Source organism: Peromyscus californicus, unplaced genomic scaffold (assembly GCF_007827085.1).
Source record: "Peromyscus californicus insignis strain IS unplaced genomic scaffold, ASM782708v3 Scaffold_4__1_contigs__length_199733344, whole genome shotgun sequence".
In the NCBI taxonomy this organism is placed as follows: Eukaryota; Metazoa; Chordata; class Mammalia; order Rodentia; family Cricetidae; genus Peromyscus; species Peromyscus californicus.
The window spans coordinates 146,633,947-146,657,240 of NW_026294562.1; the positions used below are offsets into that span (position 1 = coordinate 146,633,947).

General features: G+C 37.8%; 1 protein-coding gene across 3 annotated transcripts in view; it reads right to left on the minus strand.

The window, feature by feature from the left end:
• Luzp2 (leucine zipper protein 2) overlaps window positions 1-23,294 on the minus strand; it is a 358,969-nt gene that overhangs the window by 37,561 nt on the left and 298,114 nt on the right. For all 3 annotated transcript variants that reach the window (XM_052760867.1, XM_052760870.1, XM_052760869.1), the window contains exons 8-9: window positions 12,786-12,860; window positions 6,497-6,661 (exon numbers count right to left, since the gene is read on the minus strand). In XM_052760867.1, the coding sequence (XP_052616827.1) occupies window positions 6,497-6,661; window positions 12,786-12,860 (240 nt within the window). The remainder of the gene's footprint in view (window positions 1-6,496; window positions 6,662-12,785; window positions 12,861-23,294) is intronic.

Sequence of the window (23,294 nt, forward strand, 5' to 3'; positions counted from 1 at the left end):
TAAAAATTCATGGGTAATATGAAACTTATTCTTTTTCAAATAATATCTTACTTTCTCAGCATCTTGCTTGTGTTTAGTTCTATCATGTAAGTAGTAGGAAAGAATAAAAGTATGCACTTATATGGTGTTTGCATATCATTTATGATGGCAATAATGCAATGTTAATGTTTTAAATGTACTATCCACACAGACATGCACACACTTGTATACATGAATATACACACTAATAAAGAATAATACTATATCCTATCTCTGTGGCTTTGGAGAATTCTGAATACCAATTTTAACAGTGTAAATACTACCACCTTCAGTCAATCACAGAGCTATCATTAACAAAGAGTTGGGACAAAATAGTAGCATATATCTATTTTTTCTCTTTCTCTCTATATATATTCATATATATTCACTACATAGATTTAAAAGACACAATATTATGAAACCATACATATTTTCACTGTTTAGTAGTATATGGAAAACAAGCCAATTGTCTTTCCTTTAAAAACCTCTCTCATCATTCATGCCATCTATGTATGCAAACTCTGACTAAAACCTTGGCTTCTTCTCTGTGCACCTTCCCCTGAAGTCAAGAGGTCATACAAGTTGCACACCTCAGTGACACATTTAATTGTGAGTTTACACCAGTTCTCTCCATCAGTATACCTGGGATCCAATTTCCATTTTTTACACCATAGTCAAGCTGCCATCACTTGTCACAGGATTAGAGAAATCAGCTTCCATGGTTTGCTTTTTTTTCCACTCTAGTTATGTTTAGTTTGTGCAAGATAAAAATGATATTTCCTGTTTTACACTTTTGTATTTATCTTTCTATGCAAACACCGTTATCTATAAAACAAATGTTTTATCTAGCAAAGACATCACAAATACATTCTCCCAGACATATTTAGAACCAATAATATCCTTAATCTTTATCTTTAATCAAAGCTATTTAGAGCATGGAATTCTAAACACTAAATTAAATTAAATTTTAAATTAAAATTTAAAAGTTAAAAGGATGTAAGACTTGGTCATCTGCCTTGTGCACATCCATACCTTCAAATATTTCTCACAGAGTCTAGCACATTTGTAGTACGTGTGTAGAAGGCAATCTAGTTGAAGGTAATATTCAATGAGATATATTTTATAAAACTACATCAAGTAAGAAAATAAACGTGCATTAAATTCCATTTCAAGTTAATTCTCTGAAAAGACTATGTCAGACTGATGAAGAAGATAAGCCCAGTTACCCTCCTGAGAACAAGACAGACCCAGGTGTGAGCTACAAGACCTCTGTTTTCCTTGCAGTGGAGGCATAAAAATATCTTTCTGAGAAGGTAGAAAAAAATGCACTCAGGTTAGAGAGAATGAAGTATTAACAACTTTGGAGGATGTAATGATAGAGGGTAAGGAAGCCTAACTGCATCCCCTCAGGTGACAGGAGGACTGTAGAACAGGCATGCACTGTGGGACTAAGGGCTCATGGAGCAGGCATGCCGCAGTACAGGTGATGATAGGAACACTGTAGAGCAGGCATGCGCTGTGGGACTAAGGGCTCATGGAGCGGGCATGCCGCAGTACAGGTGATGATAGGAACACTGTAGAGCAGGTATGCGCTGTGGGACTAGTGGCTAATATAGCAATACTAGCCAAGGGAATGAGTACAAAATGATGAGAAAGCATATAAATTATTTTATAAATTTTCTCCAGTAAACTTAAAAGTCTGTAGTAGTGTAATGAACACTTGGCTTAAAAATATGTAAACATATATTTATGTGTCACATGTACACAATGTATGTGCATACAGCATACACACACAAACACTTGGACAGAAAAATCAGGTTTACATCATGAATCTTCTAGAAAAAATAAAGTAATATCAAATGTTACCACTTGAGCTACTTTTGTCTTTTTCTATGCACAGGCTTAAAATTGTTATTTTAGATGTGTCTCACAAATTTCAGGGAGAGCTGCACAAAACACCACTGAGGAAGATTTCAAAGGCTGAGAAGGAAATTGGGAAGAAAATCACATCTATAATAGTTTCAAGAGAAAAATAAAATAGCAAGGCATAGATATAACCAAGGTGGAAAGAACTCTAAATGGAAACCGTGAAAGACTGAAGGAAGAGTGGAAGAGGCCACTGGAGGATGCAGAGTGCTCCCATGGCCAAGGATCAGCAGAACTGATATTGTTCAAATAGCTATGCTACTGAAAGTGAAAGTGATTGATGGGTTGAACGCAAACCTTGATGAAAACTCTAGTGACATTTCTCAGAACTAGAGGAAATGCTGAAATTAATATACAAGTATAGATTATTCCAAATACCACAAACAACACAGAGCAAAAGAAGATAAAAATGAGACTTTATTCAAACTGTTCTGCAGAACCATAGGAACAAAACGAGCACAGTACTGGCCCCCAAACAGGTAAGTAGAACAGTGGAAGAGAACAGAAGACTTAAATAAATCCATACAGTGACAAGCAGTTTGTTTTCAATAAAGATATCAAAAGCATATATTAGAGAAAAAAAACAGCCCTTTCAAAACTTGTGCTGGGAAAAATGGATATTAAGATGCACAAGAGTGTCTCTCACCCCGTACAAAACTACCCAAATGAAACAATAAGTGTAATGTAAGAGCTAATACTTCAAAACTGTCATGAGAAAACATTTCAAGACAGATTCTTAGACAAAGACTGTCTGAAAAGGACCCCAAACAGCCCAGAAAATAAAGTCAACAACTGACAAATGAGACTTCATGAAATAGAAGTGTTTCTTTCTGTTCAGCAAAGAAAACAATTAAAACAGTGATGAGACAGCTAACAGAATGAGAGGAAGTCCTGGATAGATATTACTTTAATGAGGGATTAATGTCTAGAATATATAAAGAAGTCAACAAATTAATTCTCAAAAATAAACATACAGATGAATCACACAGACAGCTCTCAAAAAAAAAGAGAGAGAGAGATACATGCTCAAAATATTTTTTTAAAGGTTCTGCATAGAGAGTCCATCTCAGTCAGAATGACTTTAATCTGGGAATCAAACGACACTGGCAAGAATATGAAGAAAGAGCCTTTATTCCTTACTGGTGGGAATATAAAATATGCAGCTATTATATGCAAATAAGAATGGATTTCCTCATGAAGTTGAAACCAGCACAACTCTCCTGGTATATACCTGAAGGACTGTGTTCAAATACCATAGAGAAGCATGAGTGATGTTCAAATACTACAGGAATGCCCAAGCATCACATCCATTATAGCACTAATCACAGTAGTCAGGATACGGAAATAATTTAAATGCCAATCAACAGATGAACATCAAAAGAATATGTGGTACTTAAACATAATGAGGGTCACTAAGCCAGAAAATGTGTAAAACTATAACTCATTTTGTTAAACAAAACAACCTAGGCCCAGTAAGAAAAATAACACATTTTTTCCCTCTCAAATATTGTATAGGTAACGATCGAGTGTTAGATGATAGGTTAGATAGATGGGTAGATAGATGATTTGTAGATGATAGATTGGTGGTGATAATGGTAGATAGCTAGACTGATAAATGCTACAGATATGTAGATACAGCTATAAATAGAGATAAATGGGTAAAGGCTATTTGGAGATGGATGACTCACAGGAAGAGGGAGGGGGAAGGAGGGTTATGATGTGTGATTAACAATGCACAAAACTTACACGTATGGAAACATCAACATGAAAGACATCATTTTGTACATTATGTTTCAAGTTTAAAATTAAAAATATTAAATGAAAACAGATGTAACTGATGAAAATGGTGCAGTAGCGTGGAAGACAGAACTCTATTTTAAGTGCTCCTATTACCACAGTTGTCGCAGATCCTCTGAGAAGACAGAATTCCAAAGGGACAGAGTAGAGTGATTCTCAGGCAGCTGTGTCAGGTACATCACTTCATGGGCTACAACCCACTCTTTCTAATGCTTAACCAGCTCAATGTGCTAATTTAAAAATTACATGTGTGTAGTGGGGAGCTGTTCCAGCTTTGACCTTGAAGCATCGTTCCAGTGAGGCAGCTGGTAACTGCCACACCTACCTAGGACCTGCCCCTGGGGTATGGCTGAGACAGGAGCCCTTAAGACCTGAGATCTGGATGTGCACGCTCTCTTGGCTCCTAGTGATCCTGGATGCTGGATCTGCTGGATCGCAGACCAAGTCAGAGTTCTCCAGGAAACCAGGCTGGACTGCACCTCACCTCTCCCAGATCCTGTAATCAACCCCTTTACTGGCTGGCTGTAAGTTACCCCAAAATAAACCTCCTTTTAACTACCAGATAAACTATGTGGGCTTGCCTTGTTAGATCCCCACGTTACACGTGGGCCAAGCCGTTAATTCCAGCACTCAAGAGGAAAGACCATCAGATCTCTGTGAATCCAAGGCCAACCTGGTCTATGGAGAGAGTTTCAAGCCAGGCAGGGCTAGGTACTGAGACCCTGCTTCAAATAAACACAAAAACCAAACAAACTATGTGTGGGCTGAGACTCCAGATCCTTAGGAGATCATTTGCAAGGCCCTGTGTTCAGTCTCTACCTTCATACACAAAGCACGTTACTTTTCTTTTACAGAGAAAAAGTCTGTCATGACTGATGAGTTTGATTTTCTTGTATACACTACACCATGTTATACGATTCAGGACTAAGAACAATATTATCTGTTAGGTGCCTGGATAGAGATTATGCCCTGAGCACACATAAAACACAATTTCTGCCACTATTAAAAAGACGAATAACACAGACAAAACATAAACATTAGACAAGCTTTTAATGCTAATCTCTAAAACACAATACTGCATATTACATTAGCCTAGATTTATTGAAATTCATCTTAAACAATTGGACTTTTTTATTATTGGTTTTTGAAAAATAAGCAATCTGAAAACTTCTTGGTTAAATTCTCCTTGCTCTCTTCTGTGATAAACCAAGACAGATAATAAGTATTTATTAATTTCAATGAAAGGAAATACATTTAATCTAGAAAATCAATAAAAACAACCCTCAGTAATTTCCTCAATATATCCAAGGTCATAAGATCCTAGTTCTAATAATTCATTTAAGCAATATAGTTTGAGCCAGAGACAAAAGTCACATGCTCACAGAATTGAGGGATACTTGGCTGGAAGTCATCGGTTTTAGATGACATTTGCTTCTGCTCCAGACATAGAGGAAACAGGCCATGGCTTGCTCATCAGTGTGTGTGGGAGCCTGTGTTTAGTCATTTCAAGAAATTTCCTGAATACCTTCTCTGATAAACAGAACAGTACAGTTTCGTGTGCTTCTATTGTTTGAGTTACAAATAATCCACTATTTTGAACCTAAAATTTTCAGGGAAAAAAACAGGAAACAATGTATGGAAAACATTTACTTTGAAATTATAAGTATTCTTCAACACACAATTAGGGCAAAGGTGGTCAAATGAAACAATGGAAATGCAATTTCATGAATTTTTTACGGGACAGCATGCTGATATATCACAAGGTTACATAAACTACTAAATCTTTTATGCCCACAACCACAAGTAGCAATGTCAGAGTAAGAACAATAAGAAGTAAACAGGAATTAAGTTCATCTGTAGTACAGCCCAGTGTTCCACTGTATTCCTGTGGTTCAAGTGTTTTTAGACCTTACCTGTCTAAGTGAGGCTGCTGTGCATGACATACATCTTCATGGCATCATGGCTGTGTATGATACATCCTCATGGCAAATGACTAGGGAGGCTGCTCCTTCCAGAGCACTGCCTGGTATAAAACTCCTTTCTCCAACATCTCTTTCAGGCTATATGAGTTTATTTACACATAGAGACCACCAAGCTGTTTCTGCAGAGACCAAATCAAAGTGTGTGCAGAGAAAGCCACTGAGTCTCTGATGATAGTCAGCTGTTGGGAACTTTGATGAGACAACTTACAGACCAGTTGCTCTGAAACATGAAGGCATGTTAAAATTCCTTAAAATATAAATTTAAAAAAAGTGACTGGAAGCCAATACAAGATGGTCTAATTGACAACCTATGTGGTGAGTTCCTTTGTGTCAGAATTTTTTACATACTGTAAAATGATTCTTATGGGCTGAATGCTATATACTTAATTTAAATGTGCATGTTTTTATGAGGATGTAGCTTATGCCTCCAAAGAAGGTCCCTATCTGTGCTGTTTATCAGATCGTAGTGTAAGTATTTTTAAAAAATTACTAAAAATGCATTGTTTTTTTATTTTTTGTTGTTGTTGTAATGTCAACAACTAGAATTTCCTGCTTATGAACCAAGCTGTTTGATGATAAAGCATTGCTTTCTGACAGTCTTCCCTGTGTGGCCATGGGGACTGCCTGCCGAAGGAGTTACTCTCTGCTGAGAGCTGCCTAATCATTCATTGAATTTGTTGACCTGTGTGGATCCAGTGAGCTGAGTCTACACAATGGAGCTTAGAGACAATACTTTAGTAGTCATCACTGCTAACACATGGATTGAAATGTACCTTGCTTTTTGTCCTCGAATCTGGAATCTTGGAAGCAATTGTCCTGGATGGATGTAACATCTGTGTTGGATTTGATGGGAAGAGACTGAGAGGAGGAGGCTGATCACGGAAAACTGACGTCAAGCAGAGTTGTACAGTCTCTTTCATTGCTTTCATCTGTGATTCCTGAGAGCAAGGGAAGGGTTAATATTTTTTACCTGTGGTTCTTGTTACCATTCCCCACACTGGTCTTAAACTACACTCATGCCATACAAGTACAGACAGGTTTTCAAATGAAGTCTCTTGTTCTGTTTCAATGTGGTGTCTACAGTAGGTTCTATACTAGAACACCTTGTGCCCTGCTGGTGGCATCGTTAAGGCTGTGGAACCTAGGATGAGGGAATGGGATGCTGGGAGACTGGTCTTAAGTGGAAATAGCATGAACATAATTCTGACCTGATTTTCGATCTCTGATTTGGCTCTTGCTCTGTTCTCTTGTTCTCCACTCTCACCCTCTCTTCACCTCCCTCCCTTTCTCTCTTCCCACTTCCTTCATCTTTTTCTGCTACTTGATCTGGTGAGATCTGATCAAGTATCTCAAGCTATTGCCAATGCATCTGAGAGCCATTCCTGCTACCATGTATTCCCTCCCAGAATGACCCAGGAGTGTCTCAGTCATTGTCAGGAGCCATGAATGTGGTCCAATACATTTGTATTTATGATATCATTTCACATTGCCAGCAATTTGGATACCCATGGAACCCCTCAGACCATGAGCCAGACTAAATCCTTCTGTCTTTAGGTTACTTTTCACCAGATATTTGGTTGCATTGCTGAGAAAAATAACTAACTCAGGAAATTGATGCTAAGATATGGATCTTTTGCTCTATAGACCTGATCATGTTGCCTGTAAGTCCTTGGAACTGGTTTGCAAGGGAAGATAGAGTAGTTTGAAACTTCAGATAAGTCTAAGAAACTAGAAGTAATATTTGGTAGGTGATTTTGTTGGGGATACGGGGGACAAGTATCACAGTAGAAATGAGGACGGTGAACATTGGCTCAGGAGGCCTCACAGGGCAAGAAGAATTGTATCAGACAATAATTGAGAGGTCACAGATCCTACATCCTGGCAAATACTCTGCTTATATTCTGCTTCTACAAAGAAATGTTCATGAGGATGAATTAAAAGGCAATGGCCTAACTGGTTTGATGGAGAACATTTCAAGAGGGCATAACAATCACGCTGTGGGAGGGATGCTGTTCATTGTGTTTAGTAAGGTTTCTAATCAGTCTTCAAAGCAGAAAGTGCCATAGAAGGATGTGACATATAAGTAGTTCAGTGAGAAAATGCATATGAGTGTGGTTAAAGTGGTAGGCACGGGACAGATACCAATAAACTGAATATAGCTGTTAAAAATGTTGGCACTGTTAAGGTGAAACTGCACGCTCTACATGGGGACAATAGGAAAGGACATTTAGGTTAAACCCTCACTCCTAGAGGCTTCTAGGGGAAACAGTGTAAAGCCATTTGAAAAGATAATGCTTGCACACAGGGAATTTCCACAGCATCCTTTTGACAGTCTTAGGGCTAGAGAGATGTCTCAGCAGTTAAGACTGTATACTGTTCTTATAGAGGACTGGAGCTTGGTTCCCAGCATCAGCACATGCAACACTGTCTTCTGTCCCCTGGTAGCACCAGAGTATTTGTATATAAAAAGTATTTGTATATAAATTTGTATATAAAAAGTATTTGTATATAAAATGCCCTGACCCACTACACCCACACATATAATTTAAAAATAAAAATAAATCTTAAAAAGAAAGATGGCTATTGTCCTTTAGACTTGTAAACAGTGTTGGGCATATTAAAGATTATGTGGTTTTTGACATTTGACTGACTGAATTATCAGCATGAGATGGCTATGAATATAGAGATAAAAGTCTTTAATAGAGGGTTTCAATACTGAGACCCTGCAGAAAGCAACATTATTTCCTGTTTACGTGCTTTTTTTTCTTTCATACTGTTCAGCCCATATATCTAACAGATGAGTCTTTGAGAGGTTGCAGTGTATTTTCAGTTGGTAAATAAATCTCTAAGTCAGAGCAATAACTCAACTCAGATGCTAAAAGTAATGAACAGCCATGAAGTTCAAATGATGATTTTAAAGTAAATATGTTTTGATGTATTGTGAAAGACAGTGCACATGTATTCAATTTTACTTTAGATTCCGTGTCAAATACATGTATTCAGAGGCCTCTGATCTCATCAGGAGAACTTCAGGTTAATATAGTCCACACTCTGTCTCTAACCATTCAAGGGGCAGTAGAGAATGATTTGTTCTCTGTTTCAAGCTGTTCTTAACATCTTCCTCGCTGTGTTTCATTCTTGGGACTACAGCCTGCACCAGGACCTCCTGCCTTACATTTTGGTACAGTTCTTTGTTGATAGCCTGTGTCGATACCACCAGAGAGCATGGTCTGAGATTTGTCACCAGAATTAGTGTCATTGTTTTGCTACCACTCCGATGGAGTGCCTCTAACTGAACAAACCTGTTTCTGATGCTACCAGGGTTGTGTTCACACAGGTCCAGGGACAGAATCCAGACAATAATTCAAATCCTGACAGCCCAGTCCATTACATCATCATTATACTTCCAGGATGGTCTATACCAAAGCTACAGGTAACTATTTACTTTGAAGTTCACTGCAACCAGATGTCCCTTACTGAAGTATGAGGTGACGTATGTTGCATGCTTTCCTCTGGAGCTGAAGAACTATTCTTTTCTCCGGTGATCTTGATTGACCACTTTCCCCATTGTTTTGCCCTCCACTCTTGAAGTTGCAGATTCTGTAGCTAAAATGTACCATTTTCCAGTGTACTCCAGTTATAGCTGAATAAATAATTAAGTTTCTGGAAACTCAGAACTGATTCATAGATCTTGAGGTTCTTTTGGTATAATAAACTGACACTTCATTCATTAGAAATAACATTGAGGACAAAGTTGGAATGTGAATTTTATGTGATATCACAGTATTATGTGATAGTTGATAGGTTATTTGAACACAAGGCACATGATATCTAAAAGATAAACATGCACAAAATATAAAAAATTCTCACATAAATACAACAGAGAGTGGTGAGAGCAATTTCTTTAAACTAGTTTTTTTTCCATTACAGATTGAGATAGCCTTTCCACCTGAATTTAGAGCTACATTTTTTAAATCTCATATGCATCTTGCTTGATATTTGTTGAAATCAATCTCTAATAATGTGAAAGTTTTTATAGTTCCATGTGCCAAAAAAGAGGTGACAGAATTATGAAGGTCAAAGATGAGGTGCTCATCACAGAAAAGCAATCTTATCTCATTCACTAATAATACTAATGGGTAAGTTTCTGGGTATTTTCCTTATAGAAAACTACATTCCCATCAGTGTCATTATGCATATAACAACTCAAATCACCCCTAAGATCTAAATGGTATGGTTATGAAGCATAGCACTGGGGAGATTTGAACATGGCCAGCCAAGCAAAGTGATCACTTAAACACAGGAGGACAGTCCCTGGAGACTATCTAGCCACAGCAACTCCCAGACTATGCAGTGGCAGGGTATGGGCTCACTGCACAGTGATGCTATGAGAGTGATGGATACTGGGACAAGCACACAGGGCTAAAGGTGAAGGAGTGACTCTGTAGGAGCCCCGAGTTCTGTGCCATGGGCCTATTTCTAACCAATACAGTGTGCCGTGGCTCTGCAATTTGGTGTTAGCTACAAGTATTTGCAATGCAAGATTCATTTTCTGTTATTCTATTGTCTTGTGGGTCAGAAAGTATTATTTCCTGATTGGTCCATTATATGTGGTATGGGAGCAAAGATTACATCTCATATATCTTCTGATTCCTGTAATGCCCAACACAGCATCTCACAATAGCTATTTTAAAACCCTATAACCACTGATCAATTAAATAATTATACAGTGTCAGATAATGGATAATATGTTAGAAAGAATAATTCAATGGCCAGAAATAATAAAGTCTTAGAAGTTTGGGGGATTGCCTCAGGACCTTGAAGACTCAATGTCTTTTTAGGATATAATGCATATTTCAGAGACAGTGGCAGCAAAGACAGAGAATAATTTTTTAAATGTGATCTAGGAAAATTTCCTCTTGATTTTCTAGTTCCATTAAATGTACAAAAGTCACATGTAAAATGTGACAGAGCATGAGTTGTATGAGATGAGGTGAACACTAGAAAAAAACCTTTAAATTAAATTTTTTATAAAACTAATTTTGGTAAAATGAATTATACCTGATCTACTCAAAAGAATAGAAGCCAGGTTGCCCTGAACTATTAAATGTTAATAACTTGGATAAATTAATAAATGGTAATTCCAAAGGACTAAGGTTGGTGAGATATATCCTTACTTCTCTGAATATTTTATTTGTCTCAGAGCTCCAGTTTTTACAAAGGAACATCATTAACATTCAGGATGTGTTCTTCCTAATTTTTCTATTGTGACACGGTCTACATCCTCTGTCTGAGAAGCTCTGCATGTCAGCTGTGAAGATGTTTGGATCGTAACAAAGCAAAGATATATGCTTATGAGAGACAGTCATATCCCTAAGCAGTCCAATGTTAGCCTGGTGTTCAAACCTACCATACAGTGCCAGGTGTACAGCACAGTATCAAACTATCCACACAGTATTGGGTTTCCTAAAATGTGATACCTGAAGATTTTCAAAGGGAACCAATCCTATGTGGTCTCTTTCCTGTCTGTTCCACAGCAAAATACCTACAGTTCAAGTTGGGAAATTAAAAGGCAACCTCCTTTCTTTACAAATTTTCTGAGTTCATATAATGAACTATTGAAAAAAAATAAGTTCACAAATGAACTGGTGTTCCTGTTCAATATTATCAATAAAATTACTACCAAACTGTGGTCACAAGCATAGAAAGATCTTGACAGAAGGCAGAACACTTTAAGTTTAGGCAAGATGATGCTGAGAACTACAAGGCTATGCAGAAAATAATATTATGTACAAGGTTAGCAGTAGTTCGAATTGAATGTGGAAAGGTGTCTTTATAACTACTTAATACAGTTGTATTGTGCATAAATTACAAATATTTGTATAAATATGCAGGCAGCATGTATGTATACACTGCAGGCATAACATGCATGCAATATTTATATATATACAGTACTAGCACAGGCTGTTTGCATCTATTAATGAGTGGAGGGTGAAACGTGGTAAATGTAAGTGTTCTTTGCAACCACCTACACCACATTTCTCAGAGAAGAATTAAATCCAGAATTTTCATATTTGTTCTTCTACTTATTCTACCACCATAAATAATTTAAATATTTTTCATGTATTTGAACATTTATTACTTACAGACAGAATGTATTTTGTTTGCAATTTTTATGTTTGGACTGGTATTCCAAAGTATGATGGTACAACACATATCAAGTCCTATATTCTCTGTTATTGATATAATTACTTCTACATGTAATGTGTACACTTCCAAGTTCTCAAACATGATGAACAGTTCTAAGGCATAGGCATTTAAGACACATTTAACAACTCCTGGTTGCTGTGGGATGGTCTGTATGTCAAGTGTGTTGCTGACTGGTCAATAAATAAATCACTGATTGGTCAGTGGCCAGGCAGGAAGTATAGGCGGGACAAGGAGGAGAAAAAACTGGGAAGTGGAAGGCTGAGTCAGAGACACTGCCAGCCGCCATCAGGACAAGGAAGATGTAAAGTACAGGTAAGCCACAAGTCACGTGGCAAAGGTATAGATTAATAGAAATGGATTAATTTAAGCTGTTAGAACAGTTAGCAAGAAGCCTGCCATGGCCATACAGTTTGTAACCAATATAAGTCTCTGTGTTTATTTGGTTGGGTCTGAATGGCTGTGGGACTGGCGGGTGTCAGAGATTTGTCCTGACTGTGGGCCAGGCAGGAAAACTCTAGCTACACCTGGTCACTCCCATTTTCTTTGTTTCTTCCAGAGTTAGCATAGAACTGCATAGTTTCCACATTAAGTACGTTTATCCATGGTGTTATGGAATAAATACGCCAGTAACATAAAAGAAAGATGAAGTCACAAACCCACAGAGTTCACTCAGTTTTCTATGGCAGAAAAAATAAGGAGAACATGGAGTGCAAGGAAGACATCACACATTCAGGAGTTCTGTGATCAGCTTTTGTGCAGTACCAAGAGTTGTACTGGATGACCACAGGCAGCAGAGAGCACACCCTGTGTTGCTGAAACCAGGGCTGTGATGGCTCCTGGATGGGAACTTACCCTGTCAAGAGCTGCTTTCTCAAGTTCATTTTTGGCTACAGCTAACTTTTGTTCCAGTTCGGTGAGCTGTTGGGCCTGTAACAGGGAAGAAAGGCAGCACATTTCAGTAAACCCTATAATCTACTCTGCACATTTTTCCTCTACTGAGAAAGAATAAAGGAAAAAGGATATAGCCTGTTAGTTAAATTTAAAATTCAGATTAAAAATACAAAGTTACATAGTCATTTGATGTATGCAGAGAACTGTATGATCTGAATGAACAAGGACTGAAGTCTCATGGGTTGAAACGCCTTGTAAAGACTAGCTCAAAGTTTCTTATATTTGTTAGTCCTCTTATCAGATATGTTTCTAGTCCTTAGGGACTGAACTGAATCTCCACAACTTCCTGTGTTGATACCCAACTGTCTATTTGGTTTTTAATTTTTTATTTGGTGATAGAACAATTGAGAATATAATAAGGTTTAAGGTGCTCTCTCTTTATAAAATATAAATGTCAAATACTCAATGTGAAAGTACCATCATCAAATCACCAGAATAGTAAATGTCGTCTCCAAACACTGAATCAAGGAGAACCTGAAAATGATAGTCTAGCCTTGAGGGCTATGTGGACATGGTTCATATGAGCTATCCAGTCTGCAAAATATTGTTGTTATTCCAGTAAGACTAAAATAGCAATGCTTGATCTTCTTCTTTTTAAGGTTTTCCTCCATCTCTCTGTATACTAGCATGTCTCTTCATGTCTTCAAATGTCAAACCAGGGCTCCTTAGTGAAAGTAACAGTGACTTGATATTTGAAAGATGTATATTCCACAAAAACACCAGTTTAACAGCCATGACATGTATGCAGAGGACTGGTGAGTGGGAGCTCGTGGGTCTCTGACTCTTTTGCCTGCTATTGGAACTGTTTTTGGGTTGCCTTGTCCAGTCTTGATACAAGGGCTTTTGCCTTTTCTTCTTGTATCTTGTTTTGTCGTGTTTGGTTGGTGTCTTTTGGAAGCCTGCTCTTTTCTGAAGGGAAAAGGAGGGGAGGGGAGTGGATCTGGGAGAGGGGAGTTGCTGGTGGGGAACTGGGAAGAGTGGAGGGAGGGGAAACAGTGGCCAGGATGTACTGTATGAGAGAAAAATCTATTTTCAATAAAAAGAAAAAAGAAAGATGTATATTCTAATCCTGCCTTGGCTCTGTGATCTTGGACAACAATTTTCGGTCATAAACCATCACTGAATGAAGAACATGAAGCTTGGAGAAGCTCATTACCAACAAACACATAGTATTTGCACCACTTCAGTTTGTAATTCTCTGAGCGTGTTCCTTCCGGTTTATTTTGATTTATATTAAGAGCAAGAAAAATTAAATACATTTATTTCATGTTGTGTTAGTAGTGCTGCACTCTTATTATCTATGGGGATTAATTCAACCATTTCCTAATATAAACAATAGTGACCTTGTAACACATAGGAACCATGGGTTGTGTGCACTGATTACATAATGAAGAAAAAAAATGTCAAAGACAAATGTTTACCTATCTGTATTCGTATAATGGGAGTTAGTGACAGCTGTTACTAAGAAAATGAGGTTAAAAGAGGAAATGGGGGACACAGGAATGTACATTAATCACTTCTTCTCGAGGGCCCTGTTCTTGGGCTGGAGAAATGACTTGGTGGTGAAGACTTATTACTCTTTTAGAGGGCCGAAGTTCAGTTTCCTTTGCCCATGTAAGGTTGTTCATAACATCCCATAAGTCTAGCTCCAGGGGACCCAATATCTGCTTCTGGCCTCCATGGGCATCCACATATACTTGCACATACTTGTGTACATATACATACACATACATAGAATTAAAAAAAAATTAAAACCTTTAAAAAATAAAATTGAGAAAAAAATCAGTCAGGCTTTTTGCCCTGTGTCTTGTAGTTCTTCCAATGAAGAAAGTGTTTACATTCTTGATTCTGAATGAGCTCTTGTAGGTTCCAACTCCTTCCTTGGTCATTGGAATATAGGAAAGTATTTGAGAAACGACATGAGATGGACATGGCAAACTATCTGTTGGAGTGGAGTGGCTCTCATTAAATCCCCATGGAGAACCCAAACTGAGATTAAAGCTGAGCAAAAACAGGCCAATGGAAATACAGAGCCATGCATGTTCCCAGCCGACATCACTAGCTCCCTTCCTCCCCTCATATGCTTGTAATATATCCATAACTGGCTGGTGCTTTCTACCTTTGAGTGTAGGCGGTGTCACAGTACAGCCCATTGTTATAAATGAGAATCATCAAGATAGCTCTCCTGATGAGCACAAACCTAAACTGTGGAAGAAGCAAATCATGAACTGGGTGCTTAAGACTTCCAAAGCAAATAAGCATTGCGCTCTTGAAAACCAAATTTGTTTACATAAAACACACATCAATCAAGAGACAAGAAATAAAACAAGAGGGTGGGGAGGGACAGATATGGCAGTACTTTATCTGTCATGCAATTATACACTTTTAGAGCATTAAGAAAAAGGGATGCATCAAGGCTTGCAAGACTGCATTTGAATGTAACACCATCTAGTCATCTGAATAGGTGCTGTTATATTCAATTAATGGGTTAACTCTATGCAGACCTCCCTTTTTATCCATCTGAGAGAAAATGTCAGCTTCTGCATTTGCAAATCATTGTCCAGCCTTGTCATCCTTACTCCACAGGGACAACAGATCCGAGATGGAGGGAGACAAGTTCCTGATCAGTGGACATGGAAAAGGGGGTTTGGTAATTAGTTTTAGTACATTGAGCAAAGTATTTAATCCCTACAAGCCCAAGTTTCTTTTTCTATATACAATAAAACCTTCTGTAAAATAATTAAAGAAATAAAATCAGCCCAAAGTAACATACCAACACTTAATAAAGAAGGTACTTTGTTGACCTCCACTTACACAACATGAATAGGAGCCAATGTAGCAATCGAGTACGTTCATTTCAGGACAAGAAAAATGAATTCCAATAAAATACAACGTTTGGGTCTAAAAGAATGATTATGAGCCATCCCCTAAGGATTTCAGTTGTTTTTTTTTTTTTTTTTTTTTTTTTTACCATCCCTGAGATCTTACTGAGTGTGAGCAAGTGCATAAGTGAGAAGGTTACAAAGAGAGTACTGATATGTTGTCCTGGCTTTTGAAGGAGCAGCTGCTATGCCAATTGACACAATGTGTCTATATTATACACAAGAAAGTTCCTGTAATAGATACAACACCAGAAGACTTATGATAGTCAGGGCACTTAGCCAGAGAGTAAACTGGTTAATAAAGTTAACTTTATAAAGTTTGCTTGAGAAAACATAATTCATTCTGGATTAAAATATGTTGCCACCTCAGAAAACCCAGTATTGATTTCAGAGGAGCTTTCATTCTCAGTTAATCATTAGCTAATACTTGTGACACGATTAATTATTTTCCAAGTCTGAAGCAAATCAGAGTGAAAAAAAGAGAAAGAATCATGCACAATTAAAGTTGCCTTATGAAACTTAAATAGCTAAACCAGAGTTGAGTGTCAGCGACAACTGACGGAGGGAGGGCATCTCAGTGTGCCTGGGAGAGTCACTTGGACAACAGCATAACCAAGCCATCCATTTTCTCACAGGTACCCACCTTCACTAGGAGCTGCAAAACTGCTGGTGGGAGAGACCTCTTATTTCCTGGATGAGGCCCTAATCCTGTGTGGTCAGCTCTAAACACTTGCAAATAAGGGCAAAACTAACTGGACGTGTGTGTGTGTGTGTGTGTGTGTGTGTGTGTGTGTGTGTGTGTGTGTGTGTATGTGTGTGTGTGTGTGTGTGTGTGTGTGTGTGTGTGTGTGTGTGTGCAGCAAAAATAACTGTAGACATGAAGACAGGATGGGGCCTGGTCGGAGTTGGAGAAGTGACAGAAAAGGGTTATAAATGATACAAATACAGTGTATTCATGTATGAGATGCTCAAATAAAGAAAAGAAAACAATGGTTTGGGGCCTAAGTTAGTATCATTTCTTAATTCACTATTCTAAAACTACAACTTCAAATCCCCCATAGAACTCTGATGCTCTGACTCTCAGCATGCCTGGGAACAAGACTTTTCTCCAAGAATTCTCATTGCTGCTTTTCTTCTTTCTTTCCTTTTTCTTTTTCTTTTTTTCTTACTTATTTTTTTGTTTTAAGAATTCACCTTCACATCAGCTACACAATAAAGAATAATAGCAGTTTTGTGATTTTCCTTCTAAGAGCACAAAGGTTCAGCTGTGCACAAATGGACACATTTTATTTGAACTCTCATGCAACTATTTTATAAAATATTTGCACCTGACTAAATCTGCTTGGGTTTAATCCATCATACATTAATACATAAGTCTATGTTTCTGAAAATCTTGTTGATAAAATTATTTCTATTCACTCTCTAAACTTTCTTCCAAGTAAGGGTAGTCTTGGCTCTGTCTTCTTCTAAAAAAGGCTTCTCTGAAGTGTACACATCTACACAGCAGGCTACGGAGTAAGAAGTAAAGAAAGGTATATAAGATAAAGATAAAAACCCAGAGCCAAAGGTAGATAGGATAATTTAAGAAAAGCTGGTTAGAAACAAGCCATGCTAAGGCCAGGCATTCATAAGAAAGAATAAGCCTCTGTGTGTGATTTATTTGGGAGCTGGGTTAGAAACAAGCCAAACTAAGGCCAGGCATTCATAAGAAAGAATAAGCCTCTGTGTATGATTTATTTGGGAGCTGGGTGGTAGGTCCCTAAAGAGCAAAAAAGTAAAAACCAGTCAACAACAGTTGGTTTGTTTCTGGAGCCAAGAAAATGATATTTAAGACTGCATTTAATCTTAAACAAAAGATAAAATCTAGAATAAATTGTGTGTGAGTTTTCACATCATGAGTGTGTGAATGTGTTTGTATTTTGTGTATGTATTTGTGTAGTATGTATGTGTTTGTGTTCTTTGTGTGTGTGTGTGGTTTTTTACACAACAACACAAAACAGTGCAGAAATCCCAAGACTGAAGTTTCTCTTAGGGCATGAACAACAGCAACTAACCTACCACATTCTGTAGAATATTAACTAAAATATAAGTTAATGGCATGAAACTTACAATCTGAGTCATAAACTAATACCATTTTGCTCTGAACCTTGGACCACCATAGTTGGTGGTACTACACAAGTTAACTCAAGAAAGAACACAATATGATGTTTGTTTTCTCTTTTAAAAACGATGAAAGCTGAGAGAAATTAATGAAATATATTGCTTAATATCACACAGTTATAGAATTTGAATACAAGCAGATTTTGAATTTGAATATGTGCATCCTGGATCTATAGCTGTACTCATAATCACTGAAGATGTTCATGTATAGAATCCATAATAAATTATGTGCATATATTCAATGGCCCATGCTCAAAAATTACTGATATGCTATGTAATTTAAAATGTTTCAAGAAAAATTGATGACTGGGGGAATGTTATATGATTACACTTTCTTTTCTCAGAGGGAGAATGATGAGCCCATACAAGATACAGTTTTTAAGATTTCTTAAAGAAAGTATTGGTTGTTTATTTATGTGTATGTGTGTGTGCCAGCTTGGGTTTGTTCAGCATGAGTGAGTAAATGTCTCAAGAAGCCAGGAGAGGGTATTAGATACCCTGAAATTGAAGCTGCAGGCAGCTTTGAGCCAACAAATCTAGACTGGACTGGACTCAGACACTGAGTCTGTGTATTCTGGAAGAGGAATAAGTGCTTTTAGCTGCTGAACCACTGCTCCAGCCCCAAGGGATACTCTTAATTGCCAAGTAGGAGCTGGATAGATGGATTAAAGGATACCATTGTGTTTTATGCAAATTATCTTCACCATTGGCATAAACACATTTCTTGCCCATTAGTCTTAAATTCCTATTTGTTGATCATTCTATGGACACAAGCACACCACACTACATCGCCTTGTCTCCTTCATCTCTAAGTCACATTTACCACACAGTTACAGAGCGGACATAATCACAAATGTCATTCTGCTGTTTAACCCTACTCCAACAGAAGTGCATTTTATTGCCAATATTAAATAACTGTGGCCATCAGGTTATTTGATGTATTGTCTGCTCTTTTCAATATTAATGACTTGGGAACATGTCTGAGAGAGTTAGGCAATACATGTATTGTATAAAACTAAAATGGGCTCCCCAAATCACACACAGATGCACCTTAGCATTACAGCTGGGTATAAGAACCATTAAAGTAAATTTAACAGGCCAATTTGTAAAATTCAAGAAGCCTTTCCTTTGTGAAGTATGTTTATACAATTTTCAATTTCAATTTTTTTTGTAAATTGAATTTATTTTCCTCATGCAAAAATGAATAGCATCTGGTCAGCATGGCCTCTTAAAGAAATTATACTCAAATCAATCTTTATGGCCCTGAAATTTTTTTCTCTTAACTCTCAGGCCTTAGGAAAAAACTCTGCTTTATAATTATTTATTTTATATGATATCTCAAAACTCAATTCTAAAGATGAGGATATAATAAATTATTTGTTTTGTTTTATTAGGGAGGGTCTTATTCTATATTCAGGCTACACCCAAATTCACAATGTAGTTCAGGCTAGCCTCAAATTCACGGCAACTTTCTTTTCTCAGATTCCCAAATGTTGGTATTATAGTGATGAACTATCACAACTGCTTTGGGATACAATTTTTTCCTTTTCTTTTTTTATTAAGGAATATTTTATTCATTTTGTATACCAATCACAGATCCCCCTCTTCTCCCTCCTCCCACTCCTCCAACCTTCTCCCCCAACCCACCCCCCATTCCCTCCTCCAACAAGTCAAGGTCTCCCACAGGGAGTTTACAGAGCCTAGTACATTCAGCAGAGGCAGGTCCAAGCCCCTCCTCCTGCATCAAGACTGTACAAGGTGACCCAACATAGGTAGTGGGCTCCAAAAGCCAGCTCATGAACCAGGGGTGGATCCCGATCCTACTGCCAGGGGGCCCCTTAAGCAGATCAAGCTACACAACTGTGTTCCATATGTAGAAGGCCTAGTCTAGTCCCATGGAGACTCCACAGCTGTTGGTCTAAATTTCATGAGTTCCCACTAGTTTGATTTGATTGTCTCTGTATGTTTCCCCATCATGATCTTGATGCCCCTTGCTCATAGAATCCCTCTTCACTCTCTTCGATTGGACCCCTGGAGCTCAGTCTGGTGCTTGGCTGTGGAGCTCTGCATCTGCTTCCTTCAGTTACTGGATGAAGGCTCTATCTATGATGACAGTTAGGGTACTCACAAATCTGATTACTGAGATAAGCCATTTAAGACACCCTCTCTACTATTGCTAGTAGTCTACGCTGGGGTCATCCTTGTGGAATCCTGGGAACCTCTCCAGCACCCAGCTTTTCTCCATCCCTATGACATCTCCCTCCATCATGGTATCTCCCTTACTGCTCCACCACCCCATCCCTGCTCTGACCCATTCCCTCATGTTCTCATCCCCCATCTCCCACCCTCCATTCCCCCCCGCCCCGTCATCATCCATAGTTTACTCATGGAGATCTCATCTATTTTCTCCTTTCCAGGGTGATCCATACATCCCTTTTAGGGTCCTCCTTGTTAGCTAGCTTCTCTGGAGCTGTGGGTTGTGATCTGGTTATCCTTTGCTTTACATCTAGTATCCGTTTATGAGTGAGTACATACCATGTTTGTCCTTTTGAGTCTGGGTTACCTCATTCAGGATGGTATTTTTAGTTCCATCCATTTGCCTGCAAATTTCATGAAGTCATTTTTTTTTTTTACTGCTGAGTAGTACTCCATTATGTATATGTACCACATTTTCTTTATCCATTCTTCAGTTGAGGGTCATCTAAGTTATTTTCAGACTCTGACTATTATAAATAATGCTGCTATGAACATAGTTGAGCATACGTCCTTGTGGTATGATTGAGCATTCCTTGGGCATATGGCCAAGAGTGGTATAGCTGGGTCTTGAGGTAGATTAATTCCCAGTTTTCTGAGAAACCACCATACTGACTTCCAAATTGATTCCCAATTTTCTGAGAAACCACCATACTGATTTCCAAAGTGGCTTTACAAGTTTGCACTCCTACCAACAGTGGAGGAGTGTTCTCCTTGCTCCATATGCTCTCCAACATAAGCTGTTATCAGTATTTTTGATCTTCGTCATTCTGACAGGTGTAAGATGGTATCTCAGAGTCATTGTGATTTGCATTTCCCTGATGACTAAGGATGTTGAGCAATTTCTTAAATGTCTTTCAGCCATTTGAGATTCTTCTGTTGAGAATTCTCTGTGTAGCTTTGTAGCCCATTTTTTAATTGGGTTGTTTAATTGTGTCGGTATTTTGATGTCTAGTTTCTTGAACTCTTTATCTATTTTGGCGATTAGCCCTCTGATAGATGTGGGGTTGGTGAATATCTTTTCTCATTCTATAGGCTGTCATCATTTTGTCTTATTGACAATGCCCTTTGCCTTACAGAAGCTTCTCAGTTTCAGGAGGTCCCATTTATTAATCATTGCTCTCAGTGTCTGTGCTACTGGTGTTATATTTAGGAAGTGGTCTCCTGTGCCAGTGTGTTCAAGACTATTTTCTACTTTCTCTTCTATCAGCTTCAGTGTAACTGGATTTATGTTGAGGTCTTTGATCCACTTGGACTTGAGTTTTGTGCAGTGCAATAGACATGGATCTATTTGCAATCTTGTACATGGTGACATCCAGTTATGCCAGCACCATCTGTTGAAGATGCTTTCTTTTTTCCATTGTACAGTTTTGGCTTCTTTGTCAAAAATCAGGTGTTCATAGTTGTGTGGGTTAATGTCAGGGTCTTCAATTCGATTCCATTGTTCCACATGTTGATTTTTATGCCAATATCAAGCTGTTTTTATTACTATAGTTCTATAGTAGAGCTTGACGTCAAGGATAGTGATACTTTCAGAGGTTGCTTTAATGTACAGGATTGTTTTAGTTATCCTGGGTTTTTTGTTTTTTTCAGTATGAAGGTGAATATTGTTCTTTCCAGGTCTGTGAAGAATTGTGTTGGTATTTTGATGAGGATTGCATTGAATCTGTAGATTGCTTTTGGTAAGATAGCCATTTTTACTATGTTAATCCTACCTATCCATGAGCATCAGAGATCTTTCCATTTTCTGACATCTTTTTCAATTCCTTTTTTCAGAGACTTTAAGTTCTTGTCATACAGGTCTTTCATTTGCTTAGTTAGAGTTACCCCAAGGTATTTTATATTATTTGTGGCTATTGTAAAGGGTGATGTTTCTCTGATTTCTTTCTAAGTCTGTTTATCATTTATATATAGGAGAGCTACTGATTTTTTGAGTTAATATTGTATCCTTCCACATCATTGAAGGTGTTTATTAGCTGTAGGCGTTTCCTGGTAGAATTTTCTCGGGATCACTTATGTATACTATCATATCATCTGAAAATAGTGAAAATTTGACTTCTTCCTTTCCAAGTTGTATCCTCTTGATCTTTTTTTTGTTGTCTTATTGCTCTAGCTAGGACTTCGATAATTATATTGAATAGATATGGGGAGAGCGGAGAGCCTTGTCTTGTTCCTGATTTTAGTGGAATCGCACTGAGTTTCTCTCCATTTTATTTGATGTTGGCTGTTGGCTTGCTGTAAATTGCCTTTATTATGTTTAGGTATGTTACCTGTATTTCTGATCTCTCCAAGACCTTTATTATGAAGGGGTGTTGGATTTTTGTCAAAGGCCTTTTCAGCATCTAATGAAATGATCATGTGGTTTTTTTTCTTTGAGTTTGTTTACATGGTGTATTACATTGACGGACTTTCATATGTTGAACCACCCTTGCATCTCTGAGATGAAGCCTACTTGATCATGGTAGATAACTTTTTGATGTGTTCTTGGAGTCTGTATGCCAATATTTTATTGAGTATTTTTGCACCAATGTTTATGAGGGAGATTGGTCTGTAATTCTCTTTCTTTGTTGCCTCTTTGTGTGGTTGGGTATCAGGGTAACTAGTCTCATGAGGGGAGTTTGGTTCAATCTGTACCTCATAAAAAAGTATTGTTTTTTGTTTTTCTATTGTGTGGAAAAATTTGAAGAGTATTGGTATGAGCTCTTCTTTGTAATTCTGGTACAATTCTGCACTGAAACCATCTGGTCCTGGGGTTTTTTTAGTTGGGAGACTTTTAATGACTGGTTCTATTTCCTTAGGGGTTAGGGTCTATTTAAATTGTTTATCTGGATTTGATTTAATTTTGGTGTGGGGTACCTATCCAGAAAATTGTCCAATTTTGTGGAGTACAGGTTTTTGAAGTATGACCTGATGATTCTCTGGATTTCCTTGTTGTCTGTTGTTATAGCTCCCTTTTCATTTCTGATTTTGTTAATTTGGATGCTCTCTCTCTGCTTTTTGGTTAGTTTGAATAAGGGCTTGTCTATCTTGTTTATTTTCTGAAAGAACCAACTCTTTGTTTCATTGATTCTTTGTATTGTTCTCTTCATTTCTATTTTATTGATTTCAGCCCTCA